The following is a 15,894-nucleotide window of genomic DNA, read 5'->3' as shown; positions in this document are numbered from 1 at the left end:
AACAGGAGTTGGTTTTATTAGTGGAAGGTAACTCCATCTTCCATCTGTAGCATGATGGCAAACTTATGATTTTGATGGTCTTTAGAACTGAGGAACAGGAAAGAACAGACTGAGGCTTTTCATCAGGAAGGCATGCATATAATGAACTGAAATTCTTTGAACTTAACTGCATCTAGGGAAAAAACACATTGTTAAAGGACTTTGTTAGCTTCCTATAAGTTTTTTTTTTTCCTAAGACATCCGAGAATTCAGAGTATAGTTTTCAGCAAGAATATGAATAGAAGTTTCTGTTCTGTTGTGCTTTCTGTTTTAAAATTTTTGTTCTGGGCAGAATCCTGTCACCGAGCAAGAAATGCTAATTGGACATTTGATTCATCTGGACAGCTGTGAATGGAATTTTTGCTAAGCAGCAGCAGATGTAGACCTAAAACAGAATGGCAAATGGCCATTGGCATAGATGTGATGTTAGCTGCATGTGCCCAATGCTCCAATCCACAAGCATCTCATGGTCTTTTTTTCCTTGAAAGATTTTTATTAAATATTTCTGTAAATTAATCTTAGTGATTGTAAAGGGCCAACCCAATTCATTGGCGTGGAAAGAGAGAATCTGTCACAGCCTTTATTAGTACTCCAAAGACTGAATTGGTGGAGTTAGATGGGAAATACTTGCTTTCCAGTTGAAAATGCAGAACAGATGCTGGCATTATTAACAGAACATTGCCTACTTGCAGTTCATGTCCTGGATGAGCTGTCTGCCACTTGGTCTCCAAGTCATACCTTTTAGTTTACTTAGGAATAAATGCCTTTAGAAGTGAACCATCTCAAAACAGGAATTCAGTACATTCAGAAGATGATACTATTCTTTCTTCCTTTTTTCTTTTTCTTTGGATACTGGTCTTTCTTGTTTGCTTTTAAGTCTGATGAACTGGTGAACCGATTTTATATCAGATGCTGGTTTATTTAAAGTAGGGACAATTAACCAAGGAGTGAACCCTGAAAAATCACTCATGGAATTTATGGTAAAGAACCAAAAACCATGGGTTCTATGTCCAGAGATTTTTATTTCAAAATTCTTCCTTGATAATTTTGATGTGCACTCCTCATTGAGACTCTCATCAAAATAAGAAATAAAAAATAGTTAAGATCTCTATCATTAGTTCACTATCATTAGTTCAACGTAGTATCTATGAACAGTCACACCACACTTGTGCATCATATAGTTCCCATAACTGAAGAACAAGTTGAGAGGAAACCAGAGGGTTTGGCATTCCCAAATCCAGCTAGGCCACAATCCTCCCTACACTGTCCTAGTCTGAATTTCTAAAGGAAATCAGGTCAATTTTTCCAGTGTATGTTCCCTTAGCTTGGTTCCCACTGTGTGAAACTGTGCCCCACTCTCCCTCCCATTCTGTTTAAAGGAGAAGATTTTCATTGGTCACTTTCATTTTGGTGGGAAACCACATTTTCCTATGACCATTGACATCTTTGGAAAGTTCCCATCTGTGAAAAGCTGACAATCTACATGGCAATTTTCTTGTACATTAGACATTGCGCAAAACAGGGTAGTTTTGTTTTGTCTTGAATCATGCCCTTCTCTCCCTACCTGCCAAGAGATTCTGATTTAATTGGTTGGGCCTGAAGTGTTTAACTGTCTTAATGTTTTAATAGCTCTCCAGATGATTTTAATATGAAGCTAGATTTAAGAACCACTGGTTCATGGCATCCTAGTTTGGCATCCACAGGTCTAAGGGTCTCCCTTATTATATTAAGAACTATCAATAAGGAAAATCATTGGCTGGATTTATTACAAACATTCTGGGATGTATGTACATTCTTCACTATAACTGTATTATTACTTAGCTATTTATGTACCAACTGCAGATCCACTGGCTTGTCCAACACTTACAGAATGGGACATGTTGTAGGGAGTGGCACATGGTAGGCAGGCGTTGGTCATGGAGGGCCTTGTTTGCCATCCTTAGGGGTATGCATTTTAATCTATAGGCAATGGATAATCATTGAAGGGGAGAAAGAAGCAGACTAATCATGTGTCATCTTATAAAATGCAAGTCATCATGACTGACCATCCATCCATAGATACAAATCACATCATCCCTGAGCCAATCCATACCGGGGATTCAGGTAAGAGATAATCTACTTAGGAAAATACAAACCATTCATTTATCCATTTATTCACTGAGAAAACATTTATTAAACACCTACTATATGCCAAGTACTAGGGATACAGAAGAATTTCTCAACCTTGGTACCATTGACATTCTGAACATATAGGATATTGAGGGCAGGGAGGGGGCAGCTGTCTTGTGCACTGTAGGATGTTTGACAGCATCCTTGTCCTCTACACACCAGATGCCAAGAGCACCCTCCACCTTCCACCATATTTACTCCAAACTGTGATAATTGAAATCACCACTGGATGAGAATCACGGGCATACAGAGATGAATAAAGCATACTCCCTGTCCTTAAGGAGTTTATAGTCTAATCTGGCAAAGAAAAGATGGGCATTAAAAAAGCATAATTAAAGGGTAAAAGTATCATAGAAACTGTTAAGAGAGCCTATATAGAAGAGAAACAACATCTGCATTCAGGGTAAGCAAAGAAGCCTTCATGGAGGTTAAGAGGCTTTTGAACTGGGCTTTAAAGATTTTTCTGGATGCACAAAGGTAAACTGGAAAAGCTGAGACTCAGAATAGCCCCTCAGCTCCACAGTCTCATCTAAGGCACCATATGAGTATTAGTTGATTTTGATCCTACTAATTGGACCAGGGTGGGCACCTAATCAATGACTGGTGAACAGTAAGGTGGCTTGTCAGAAGTGCTCTAATTGTGTGATGTCCACCATATTTTAACCTTTCTCATCCATTTTCCCTCTCCACGTTGATTTTAAGGTGATATGCACAAGTATGACTACTTAATGGTCAGGTCTCATTTTGATTGGTTGACACTTGGGCTCTATGGGTCATTACATACTGTGAATATACCACCAATCTCTCCATCCAAGGACATCACTCAGATTGTATTCTATGGGAATGGTGCCCCTAGAGTTGTGAAAGTCACCCTGCTTATCTACTCCTCTCTCCCAGCAATGTGTGAGGTGGATTAGAAGAGTGAAATCCTAACATTTCTCTTCTAGACAAGATTCATGTATAGCCAAGTCTCTTGCCTCTCATTCTCTTGACCTCCAACCTGCCTGAACTTGTAATAGATGTTTGTGTCCTCTATCTGCACCTGTGAGTTAGTTCAGAGAGGGTAGTAGGAGACCCTACAGCATTTTCTAATCTAGCCATTAGCAGATTGGGTCTATGAATAAGGGGATATTTCAATCTCTGCTTCTCCTTGTATATATTTTTGAGCAGGAGGGGCAAGTAATTAGATGCTTTGCAATGTACTCATGTTTATTTTTTTTTATTTTAAAGATTTTATTTATTGATTGATGAGAGACACAGAGAGAGAAAGAGGCAGAGACACAGGCAGAGGGAGAAGCAGGCTCCATGCAGGGAGCCCGACGTGGGATCACAACCCTGGCTGAAGGTGGCGCTAAACCGCTGAGCCACCGGGGCTGCCCTGTACTCATGTTTAGATTGCGTTTCCATGGAACCATGCAGGAGCTTTAGAGTCAGCAATGTGGGAAAAAGGACAGGTCATGTACAAAGAGCTCCAGATTCCTGTCACTCTGTTCCCTTGACCTGGTATAGTTCAGCTATATCTATCAATCTATCTATCTATCTATCTATCTATCTATCTATCTATCTAGCTATCTAGCTATCTAGCTATCATCTATTTATCTATCCATCATTTATCTCCTGGGTAAGATATAACTTGGAATAAGTCAAATAAGAATTTCTATTGTTTAAAAAAGTTTCAAAAGTGCTGTTACAATAGTTTTACTGTACTGCCTCAACTTCTGATTTTGTCATCAAGACTAATCTTGTAAGAGCCAGCCTGCCTGGGCTCATATCCTGGCTCTATCACTTCTTGGTGATGTACTTTGGGGCAAGGTATAACTCTTTATGCCTCATCCTTCATCTCTAGAGTGGGGACCATAGTGTCAGCCTCATGGGATTGTTTTTAGGGTTCAATGCAGGTATATATGTAGGTGTTCAGGAGAGTGCCTGGCACATTAGGAGCATCATGCCAGAGGAAGGCCTGACACAGCACCATCCCCCTTTTCTCTCAGATTCCTCCTCTGTTGGCTGCTTGTGCCTGGATTTCTTTAATTGGGACAACTAAAAAACACCTTTCAATTGTCAATGCTTTTCTTCCTGAGAGTAGTGATGCCTTAGTCTTTGCCTGTCATACAAATCTGCAGTAGGGATTAATTAGGCCCTTTCCTGCGATCAAATCTTGGTGCAGGTGAAGAGGGGTCAGGGAGGAGGCTCAGAAAGAAGAGATGGGTGGTTCCAAAGATAAATATCTATTTCTCCCATTTTTTCAAATGACAATTTCAAGTCTCCAGCTTAGAAACTTGTTCTTTTCTCTCCATTCTTTCAGACATTCATATCACCAAATTGCAGATGGCTTAAGAATGACTCTCGGAGCCACTTCTTCCTTCCTGTTTGTCTTTTACTAGCTGAGTGCAGGCCCTCATCACCACCTTTTTGGACTGAGGTCCTCACCAGGTTCCTCACTGGGTTTCTTAAATTAGGGCTTGTCATTCTCCAAATCATGACAGATACTGCTGACAGATTCTGTGGCCGGTTGTTCTCTCATACTGTGCTCAAGAATCAGACAACCCACACTTTTTTGCCTGGCTTAAAGTCTTCACAGTTGGGCTCATTTATTCAACATTATTTCTGATTCCTGTACACATGATCCCTTCATCTACTCTGGTCGCCTCACTTCTCTCTCCTTTACTCATCCCTACATGCTAGGTCCCTGATTCCTCACATTCCTCATAGAGTGGATGTCTTCTAAGCTTACTCCCTGATCAACAATCTAGAATTCATGTTGGCCTTTCATACTGGAATGCCTTTCTCAAAACATATCCTGCTTATCTTTGAATACCCATCACAAAACACCAGTCCTCTATGTAGCTTTCATGAGTGCTCCAGGATAAATTCACATTCTCTTTTCTGAAGTTTGTTGGCACTCAAATTTTTCTTAGGTCTCTTGTGCATTTGTGTAGTGCTTAAGTACATGGTATTTGCAGTCAGACAGATGTGATTTCACATTTGAAATCTGGGTCTACCAATTAGTATCTGAGTAAATTAACTTCTCTTGATGTCAGTTCCCTTGTTAGAGGGGCTGTTTTGGTACAGTGCCAAAGATATAGAACCAGGGGTCACACTGGTTTGGGTTTGGATCCTGGCTTCACCACACACAAGGATGGGGCACTGGAAAGTTAGTTAACCCCTCTAAGCCTGAGTATCTTCATCTGCAAAACAGTAGAAACTTCAGAGAATGACTGTGAGGATTAAATGAAGTAATCCAAATAAAGTGTTTAGCAAATTCCTAGAAATTCTTATTAAAATGGAGGCTAATCACTCTTGGGAAGAGTGATTTTTCCCCTCTTCAGGTATTTATTTCCATGCAGAAGGCACTCAATTGGGAGTAAGAAACCTACTTTCCTCCCTTGTGCTTGTTGCACCTTGGAGGGGATGGGTGGAGTAAAGGAGTTATCTGACTTGATTAACACATTTATGAAGAATGAGTAGATTATGCTTGGCTCAGCAGCTCCTTTGCTTCCTATTGAGAGTGGATTGTCATGGGAGGTTGTTTTTTTTTTTTTTTTTTTTTCCCAAACCATTTTATATCTCATTTCTAGGCAGGCCATCCTGAAGCATGTACCTCCTGGGCACTTTGGGGCAGTTAGTGAGTATGTATTGATTGAATTATGAAGATGAATTGTCATTGCCTATTATATAGCAAGGCAGCATGTTGAGTGGGCCTTTGCTCAGAAGGCAAGACACAATACAACCCATTACTGTTAACTCAAGGATGTGGTTTGATGGTCCAGCACAAGAGAGAGGATAATAGAGTCAGAGAGTCGAGAGTGCATTAGACCTAGAAAGAGACAGAAGAGACCTAGACAAGAATAAGGACTAGGGTAATCAACTATAGTCTTCCATGGCCCCAGAAAGGTCAAAGGAGAATAGGTATTATTTAGATAAAAATTGTTATTTTGAGAAAAATGGATGATCCACTGTCATAATCCTTCAAGATAATTTCTTCTGAAATATATAGACCATGACTCTCTTTCATGATGAAGAGTGCCCTTTCCCCAGTAGCATCAGCATCATGGAGCCTGTTGGAAGTACAGTAACTGCAGGCCTCACCACAGACTTAGGAATCCTGCTCTGCATTTTGACTCCCAGGTGGCTCACATGCAAATTAGAGTTTGAAAAGCACTAGCCTGGGGTATTCAGAGATCATTAGAGGGAAAACTTGGGTTCCAATATTCCCTTCACCACTCTCCAGCATGTGACACTAGAAATGGCTTATTCTTCCTGAGTCTCAGCTTCCTTAACTATAGAATGGGAAGGACACTCATTGTTTTTAGGACTTCTTGGACATAGCAAATGATTTGAATGTGCAGGTAGTTTGAAAACAGGAAAGGGCCCTAGAAATGGAAGCTCTCCAGTCACTTCCTATATGAGGTTGCAGAGGGGACAATGATCTTCCCTCCGCTATCACTTGTGAATTTAACTTTAATGCTAAACTGTATTCTTTCTTTCTAGCTCTGAGTAAACTCTACCGTGTGTGAAGATGTGAACAAGTCAGCAGATGATACATTTATTTTTGAACACGTTAATTTCTTTATCAGCTCTATTTATTTTCTGAGGGCATCACTGTATTACATTAATGCTTCAAGTTGTTAACAATACCAGCTGGCACTGCAGGCATCACTTATATTCACAGTGTAAAAGCCCAGGGGGTAGCATGGAAATTGTCATCCAAACCCCAATGCTGGATTCCCTCCTTGGCATGCTTTTCATCTCCCCTTGGGAGAGCAGATCCACCATTCCCTCCCCTGTTTTTAAAGCTTTTTATTTATGATAGGATTTGGCTTCTCTTCAGTTTATTTTATTCTTCTCTAGTGGATTTTGAGGCCTTGGAGGAGCAGAGACCTTTAGAGTTTCTTTCTTATCTGTTTCCTCAAGGTTTAGCACATAGTAGGAATGCAAGAAATATCCGCATAATTTGAGTGGTAAAAAACACAAAATCTATCATTTTATCCTTATTCATTCATTTGTTCTCAGCATCAGTGGAACTTTCTGATAAGCAATCTTTGACAGTATAGACGAGATCTTGTGCTCCCATGTGCTTTCATAGCACACTTCAAAATGCTCATCACTTATATATGCATCTTCAATGAATGTCTTTTCTGACACCTTGTGAACTTATTGCTAGCAGGGATTGTCTCTTATTTCTCCCCATGTCCTGAGGGCCCAGAACAAGATCTCTCATATAGTAGGTGTTCAGTAAATATCTGTAGAATTAAAATGAGTGATTTGACACAAATTCTACTTTCTGAAGATTTCTACTGTGATATTGTGATTTATAAGAAATATATATTTGGTCATTCAGATTCTCTTTTCTTGGCTGTTGTAATCTAGTAAGTAAAATGTTTCTCTGAGTTCTCTGAGTTGTTCTCACAGAACTTTAATCCAACCCAAGGAGGGGTCTTGAGAACATTTGATTTACAGCTAGTTGATCAGAAGCAGATAATGACCTGAGTTGGTGACTGACATCTGAAGGCTGAGGGAGTGTGAGAGTCAGTTTCATGGGACTGAGCCCTCAACCTGTGGAATCCAGTGCTACTTCTGCATAGGGAGTGTTAGAATTCAGTTGAATTATAAAACACCCAATTGGCATCCAGAGAACTTGGTGCTGTCTGGGAAAGCTTGTCCCACTTTCCACATTGGAATTGGGTCCAGAGCCCTAATTTACCTACCTTTGTGGCTTCTTTCCACGAACAATTTATTTCAACAGTAAACCTTTCCCGGTTGGAAATCTGGCCAATTTCTTTCTAGTTTAAGAAGTTTCCCTATCAGTTTCCCCCTCTACTGGCCTACTGCCTGGAGAGAAGGAAAGTAACATTTATTGCCTACTTTCAAAATATGTGACAAGTGTTACTATCTCTACCTTTCTAGTGATAAAGAATGATGCCCAGAGGGTAACTAGCATGACCAAGGTCACAGAGTTACTCAAAGGCAGGATTTCAACCCACATCTAACTGTATTTATAGTCACTCCTTTCACAGAATCACATCTCCCTTTGTAGGGGATAGAGGATTCTTTCATATTTTCTCTCTGGCATCTGTTCTTCAAGGCAGGAACTTGGTCTCTGAATAGGGCCACAGAACTATCTGGTCAGAGTTTGAGAAGAGTGATATTCTTAATTTAATTCCTTGTATAGATTTATTTTAACACGAGTCATTCAGAACTCAAACTTCACTCTTCCACACCATGCCACTTCTTTCCAGGTTGGGCATGTAACTTGACTGTGGCTCATTCCATCTTTCTCAGATCTAGGGCACTAGATGGGCACTAGATCAGGGCACTGATGGCTATTCTTGTAGATGCTTGCTGATTGATCCTTTCATTGGTGGTATGAACTGGGTTAAGACTCAACGTAAGCTCTGATACAAACGTGTTTGGATTGTCAAGAAATATATATGTCCCCCTCTCCCAGCTCAGAGTCTGTTCAAGTCACATATTTCATAAAGTCTAAAGAAAAAAATGGTCATCAGTATAATTATTGTTTGGCTACAGACCCATCAATAACCATTATTTAAAAATATATATTCTCATAACTTATACCTCATTTAATCTACTACTTACAGCTGTAATTGATTTTTTGAAGCATCCTTTCAACATCTGTTCACCAAATATGTATTCAATGCCTACCTTGCACCAGGCATTTTATGAGATATTGAGAATGGCAGGAGAGAAATCATGGGTCCTGGCCTCAAGTATAATTCATTCCTACAAAAAGTACTCACATCTGCCTGATGGACTCAAGGGAGGTTTTCCAAAGGAGGAGGCTTTGATGGAGACTGGATAGAGGGAATGAACATGTCTGGAAGCAGTCAGGTGGTAACTGAGAAAAAGATGTTGTATGGTTAGGTCATAGCACATAACAACAAGTTCTATAGTCCAATAAATTCTGCCCATGAGCTATTATTATTTAATGGCTGTAAGAAAAAAAAAAGGTTGTTTTTTTTTTAAAGAAGAGAAAAGGAGCATCTGAAAACATTCAAGATCACAGTTGTGCTCTGAGCACATTCTAATAGGTTTTTCCTGTCCTTATGTAGCCATTTGATAGAAAAGAACTCTGCATTTCAATTGCCAGAAAAGAGCCATCAGGCTGAGCAGAGAAGCCCTTCATGAGGTCCTTTAAAATCCAGTGTGGCTGCAGTGCTCTTGATGGAGACAAATGGGACAATCTGGTCACTGACAATGGAGTGGCAACTGTGATAAAAGGCCCTTCTGTTAATGGTAGTGTCCTCTCCAACCAAGCCACAGGGTGCTCTAGAAAAATGCATGTGCTTTCCGGCCCCACGCATTTTTTTTTTTTTTTCTCTTGAAGAGAAGCAATTTCATCATACAGCTGAAGGGACTTGGGTCAAAGTTACATTGGGGCTCTGGTTAGACTTGATGAGTAGTGGGGTAGCTTATTTTAAATGGTGGCTCACCATATGACTCATTCATCATTGTCTCATAACCCAGAAAGCATCTAGTCTAAACTCCTTTTAGAAAAATGCAGCCCAGAATGGTCCAGCAATTTGCCCAAAGTCACATAGATGATTAACACCAGGTCTCTAATAATCCAGTGCTGACCCTTATAATAAGTACTGATCTGCCCTATTCAACATAAGTTATTTCATTAATAACCATTTACTGAATGCTTCTGGGGTGCTAAACACCTCCTCATCAAGCAGTGGATTATTCTCAATGGCAAGGCAGCATCCAGTTATGAATCAATGTTCACTGCTTTTAGGTCTTGATCTAGCTGCATTATGATCATTTATCTCTCTAAAGCCTCAATTTTCCCATCTGTAAAATGGAGGAGATATAGTCCCTGCTGCAAGGACATCATTAAGATTAAATGAGATAATGCATGTAGAGATCAGCATGGTGTCTAGAGTAACTGTGATGTGATCATTCTGGGCTCTTCAGCCAGAGCAAAGATCTTTAATTATTATGTCTGCCTGTCCTAAAGGTGGTTATGAAAGTTTTATTTCCTCTGTGTTGCTTTCATTCTAAGCCCCTCTAAATCCCTGATTGACAACTCTGGAGGGCTGAAGCTTATCTCCTTTGCAGCCATCCCTTTCTCTAGATGGCTCCTTCCTCCCACCTCTGGATTCTTGGCAGCCTTCCCTGGAAGAAATTCAGATGTGTCCTCTCAATACACACCCTCATACCCTTGGGAGGAAGCTTTGTCAATGACATGTCCTCATCTCCCAAAGCCATTCTGAGAGGAACAGAGGCCAGCCCCCAGATGGCATATCATCTGTCTCTGAGCCCAGCCAGGTTTGGGTTGGCTCACAAGATCTGGGACTTGTCTTAGTCTCTGACATTCTACTAAAGGGTTCCACAGAGCCTTGGAGTTTAAAAAAATCAACAATAACATAATAAGTAGTGCTGCACATTAGCCCTTTTGGCAAGAATCAAGGGAAGAGCACACTTCAGCACATACTTGGCTGTGCACATTCTTAACAGCATAATTGAGTTTTCTTGGTTCCTTCTGAAGCTTGATCACCTCTAATGTAACACGTCATCTTCTCGGCAAGGTTTTTGCACACGCATGAACACCCTGCTTCTCTGGTCTCCTTTTGCAAATCATCCTTCTGTGAGTGAGTATGCAACCTACTTTTGTGCACAGCCAGTTGGAGGGAATGCTGGCCATTCCAGTGTGCATTAATGATGGCAATACATTCCCGAGGGAGGCAGAAACTTCAGCAGAGGTCTGGAACAGATTTGCAAAATAACTCTATCTGCATAAAGCAGTTCTTTTCCATTAGTGAATTCCTTAGCCCCAAAGCTTGTGAGGCTCATTTGAATGGTTACCTTTTGTGGTTTCTTTGTCTCTTTTATTTTTTTCTTTGTCTCTTTTAATTTGAGGAATGAGCTTTTAATTTTGGATCTCTTAAGGAAATTTTGGAGCATCTTGTCTTGTTCTTTTTGTCATCTTGGAAAATGAGGATGTAGCTTTGAAGTGGAGCAAGAGGAATGAGTGGAGAAAAAAAGACCTTTTTTTTTGGTTGGTGGGGGGAAGACTTACATCACATCCATCTGCCATTTTAAACTTCGTGACAACAGGTCCTCCGACAGGTTAACTGATTGGTAGAAGATGACAAGGATCTTGTGTAGTTTTCCCCAGATTGGTCTGCCTCCAAAGACCATGCACTACAACACAGATAAAATGATTCTGTCGTTTTATTACCTCTTCTCGAAGTCAGGAGTTCATTTTTTTTATTTTTTTATTTTTTTATTTATTTATTTTTTTTTCATTTTTTTATCCTCGTATTAGCCTTCTTCTCATACTTCTTTTTGGGTTCTTTTGATGTAAACATCATGCATCTTTTAGGATCTGAGGCATATGCAATTGCATTGCATATTTTTCCCATTTGAATTCCAGTAACAATATATTTTCCTTATATACTTAGCTTTTTACAACACTAAATGCTTTGATTTACTAAACAAAACCACCCAAGTTTCTTCTAATTTGATTTGTATTCAAAAGATTAATACATGGTGGAGCAATTAGTTCTTAAAATCTCTTTTCCCTGTTGATGGTAGCTTGAAATATAGCTAGAGCTTTTCTTTCCACATACTGTTTTTATCCTGAAAATTCATATTTGTCCTGAAGTACTTGTTTAATTCATATTTTTGGTAATAAATTCATTTATGTTTTAATGGCAGCAATAATTTGAGAGGTGCTTATAAATAATTACTTGGTGCAATAGCAACAGGACCTCTGTTTAATAGAGAATGTGTGCAACGGGGTTGGTCTACATAATCTTGCAGTTTGGGAAGCTTCAAATTATTGTCCATGGCCAGGGCTCAGGACTCATGTGTGGAGACAGCAAAAGACAAAGCAGCCTGGATTTGTTCTGAAGGTGATGGTACATCATAGGATGTTTCACCGCTAAGTGTGATTTTTGCTGTGGATTTTTTGTATGGGTGCCCTTTATAAGATTAAGAAAATTCCTATTTGGGGCTTGCCATGAGATTTTAAAATCACAAAATGGAGATGAACTTCTTTTTCTTAAATGCTTTTTCTCCATTGAGATGAAAATATGATAATTAGCCTGTATTTTGTTAATGTGGTGAGTGAACTGTTCAAGTTTTTGGACATTAAGCCGATCTTGCTTTCTCAGAATAAACCTTTCTTGGTCATAATACATGAAGTCTTTATAAACACCGCTGTATTTGATTTCCTTATATGTTGTTTATGATTTTCTGCATCTTCAGGACTGAGATGATCCTGTCCTGTTCATTTCTTGTAATGCCCATGTCAGATTTTGGCATAACGATTTTGTTGGCTTCATAAAATAAATTTGGGTCTTTTCAATTTCATGCTGTTCTCTGAAACAGTTTGTATATAATTGGCTATGTCTTCTTTAAATGTTTGGTAGGATATACCAGTGAAGCTATTTGGCACTGAGTTTTCTTTGTAGGAAGTTTAAAATTATGGATTAAATTTCTTTGATGTTATAGGATGATTGAGATATCCCATTTTCTCCCATGTTAGTTTTAATAAATTGTATTTTTAATGTTAATTTTTCTATTTTATCAAAGTTTAACATTTAATGACCTAAACTGTTTATAATATTCTCATGTTATCTTTTTACTATCTGTAAGATCTGTAATTATTTTTTTCTTTTTTCTTACCTAACAAAGGTTATTTTTCTTCTGTTTTCTCTTGATCAGTTTTGCTAGATAGTTACTTTTATTACTAGCTAGTCAATTTTATTACTCTTTTCAAAAGATCAACTTTGGTCTTTGCTGATTATTCTAAGTTTGTTCTCTCCATAATTTTTGCTTCTACTATTTTTCTCCTTTATTCCATTTTCTTTGAAACTTGCTCTTCTATTTCTGATTTCTTGAGATGATTGCTTAGCTCATCACTTTCTGTCTTTCTACTTTTATAATACATTTATTAAAAAAATTTTTAAAACTATTTATTTATTCATGAGAGATACAGAAAGAGAGAGGCAGAGACATAAGCAGAGGGAGAAGTAGGCTCCTCACAGGGAGCCCAATGTGGAACTCAATCCCGGATCCCAGGATCAGGACTTGAGCTTAAGGCAGAAGCTCAACTGCTGAGCCACCCAGGTGTCCCAATAGCGCACTCCTTATAGGGATGTGCTAACTGAAGGCAGAGACACAGGCAGAGGGAGAAGCAGGCTCCATGCAGGGAGCCCGACTGGGACTCAGATCCGGGGTCTCCAGGATCATGCTCTGGGCTGAAGGCGGAGCCAAATTGCCGAGCCACCCGGGCTGCCCACTTTTTACATCCTTTTACAATATCTCCATGTTTCAGATGACTCTTGTGAACAGTTGATAGTTGAGCTTTGTTTTATTATAAAACCTGGAAATCTTTGCCTTTAATTGGAACATTTGGTCCATTAACATTAATTTATCACTGTTATCTTCGGTTTGAATCTCTCATTTTATTTATTGCAAGCTTCCTGGTTATGCCAACCAATGTATCTTTCTGTATTCTTTATTTCTTATCTTCTTTTATACTGATTGAATTTTTTCAGTTTCATTTTCCTTTTCTTATAGCTTGTTAAATACTTGTACTAATCTATTGGTGGTATCTTAGTCAATTTCAGCTATTCTAACAAAATACCATAAACTGGGTAGCTTATCAACAGTAGAAATTTATTTCTCACAGATCTGGAGGCTGGAAGATACAGATCATGGTGTCAGCATGGTTGGGTTCTGGTGACAGACCTCTTCTGGGTTGCAGATGGCCAAATTCTCTCCCATATTCTTATCTGGTGGAAAGAGAGAGAGAGAGAAAACAAGCTCTCTCATGACTCTTAGAAGGGCATTAGTCTCATTCATGGTGGCTCTACTCATGACCTCATTTGATTCCAATTACCTCCCAAAGTCCCTATCTCCTGATACAATCCCACTAGGGAGTAGGGATTCAACATAAGAATTTTGGGTCGACACAAACATTCACCCTGGAGATTGGCTGTCCTAAACATTACAACATGTGCCTATAACCTAACAAAGGTTAGTGTTACTTAATACTTTTTACACTCTTTCTGTACAGTGCAAGGACCTCAGAATATTTGAGCTCTACCTTTTAATTCATATACTATTATTGTTGCATATCAATAAAGTTTACAGATATTTTAAATTACCAGACATAATTATTATTGCTTAATGCAGCCAATATCCACTGAATTGTAACCATATATTTACTCTTTTAATTGATCTGTATTCCTCCCTTCATCTCTAAGCTTCCATCTGGGATAATTTTTTTTCTCCTAAAAAACTTCATTTGCTATGGATATGCTGAATTCTATTATTCTCTGAAAAATTTTCATTTCACCTTTATTCTAAAAGGCTATTATTGCTAGGTATTCTAAAGTGGCAAGATATTTGCAGAAATAATTCTATTGTCTTCTGTCCTTCATTATTCCTATTGAGATAGTAATATGTCTCTCTTTTTCTCCTATCTGATTTTTAATCTTTTTTTTTTTTTTTTTGTCTTTGGTTATCAGCAGTTTTGCTATGATGTGTCTAAGTGTGGATTTCTTTGTCCTGCTTGGGATTTATAAGAATTCTTGAATTTATGACTTAATGCCTTTTGTTAGTTTTTTTTAAAAAATCAACCAACATATCTTCAAATATTTCTTTTTAAAAAAAGATTATTTATTTATTTGACAGAGAGAGAGAGAGAGAGAGCACAAGCACGGGGAGCAGCAAGCAGAGGGAGAGGGAGAAGCATGTTCTCTGCTGAGCAAGGAGCCCGATGTAGGGCTTCCTCCCAGGATCCTAGGATCATGACCAGAGCTGAAGGCAGACACTTAACTGACTGAGCCACCCAAATGCCCCATTCAAATATTTCTTCTTTCTCATTCTTTCTATATTCTCCCTCTGAGACTCATGACACATATGTTAGCCCTTTACAATGTATTTTTTAAAATATTTATTTATTTATCTGAGAGAGAGAGAGAGCCCGAGGGGGAGGAGCAGAGGGAAAGGGAGAGAAAAACTCAAGCAGACTCCATGCTGAGATGTGTGGGTCTATCTCATGACCCTGAGATCACGACCAGAGCTGAAACTAAGAGGCAGATGCTTAACCAACACTGCCACCCAAAGCACCCCTTCAGTGTATTTCGTATGTCCTTAAATCTCCTATATTTTTATGCGTTTGTTCCTTCTTGAATAATTCTGGATATTTCCTTCTATCTTCTTGTTTTACATTGTGCCTAATGCAACTGTTAAACACATCCATGGAGTTCTTACTTTTGGTTACTGTGTACTTTTTTTTTTTTTAGTTCTAAATTTCCATTTGATTATTTTTTTGTAGATTCCAATTATCCACCAAAACTCAGAATCTTGTCTTTTATCCCTTTTATAAGCATTATTATTCTAAAGTCTATGACTAATAATTTTATTTTGTTTTAAAGATTTTATTTATTTATTCATTAGAGGCACAGAGAGAGAGAGAGAGAGAGGCAGGGACACAGGCAGAGAGAGAAGCAGGCTCCCTGCAGGGACCCCATTGTGGGACTCAATTCTGGGGACCCCAGGGTCATGCCCTGGGCCGAAGGCAGACGCTCAACTGCTGAGCCACCCAGGTGTCCTGACTAATAATTTTATTATCTAGAACTACCTGGATCTTTTTCTGTTTTCTCTGGTTCTTGTGTGTTTTTCCTTGTCTTCTCATAGAACTTTGTT

The 15,894-nt window shown here is 38.9% G+C and overlaps 1 protein-coding gene across 24 annotated transcripts in view; it reads right to left on the bottom strand.

The window, feature by feature from the left end:
- STXBP4 (syntaxin binding protein 4) overlaps window positions 1-15,894 on the bottom strand; it is a 212,716-nt gene that overhangs the window by 20,230 nt on the left and 176,592 nt on the right. For 23 of the 24 annotated variants that reach the window (XM_049114100.1, XM_025439995.3, XM_025439968.3 and 20 more), the window contains one exon: window positions 8,967-9,064. In XM_049114100.1, coding sequence (XP_048970057.1) covers window positions 8,967-9,064 — 98 coding nt within the window. Of the gene's footprint in view, window positions 1-8,966; window positions 9,065-13,868; window positions 13,974-15,894 lie in introns of those variants that run through there. The other variant, XR_007412939.1, reaches the window with a different exon arrangement.

Source organism: Canis lupus, chromosome 9 (assembly GCF_003254725.2).
Source record: "Canis lupus dingo isolate Sandy chromosome 9, ASM325472v2, whole genome shotgun sequence".
Classification (NCBI taxonomy): domain Eukaryota; kingdom Metazoa; phylum Chordata; class Mammalia; order Carnivora; family Canidae; genus Canis; species Canis lupus.
Note: the sequence above shows the minus strand (reverse complement) of the source record. Positions and strands in the feature narration are given on the sequence as shown.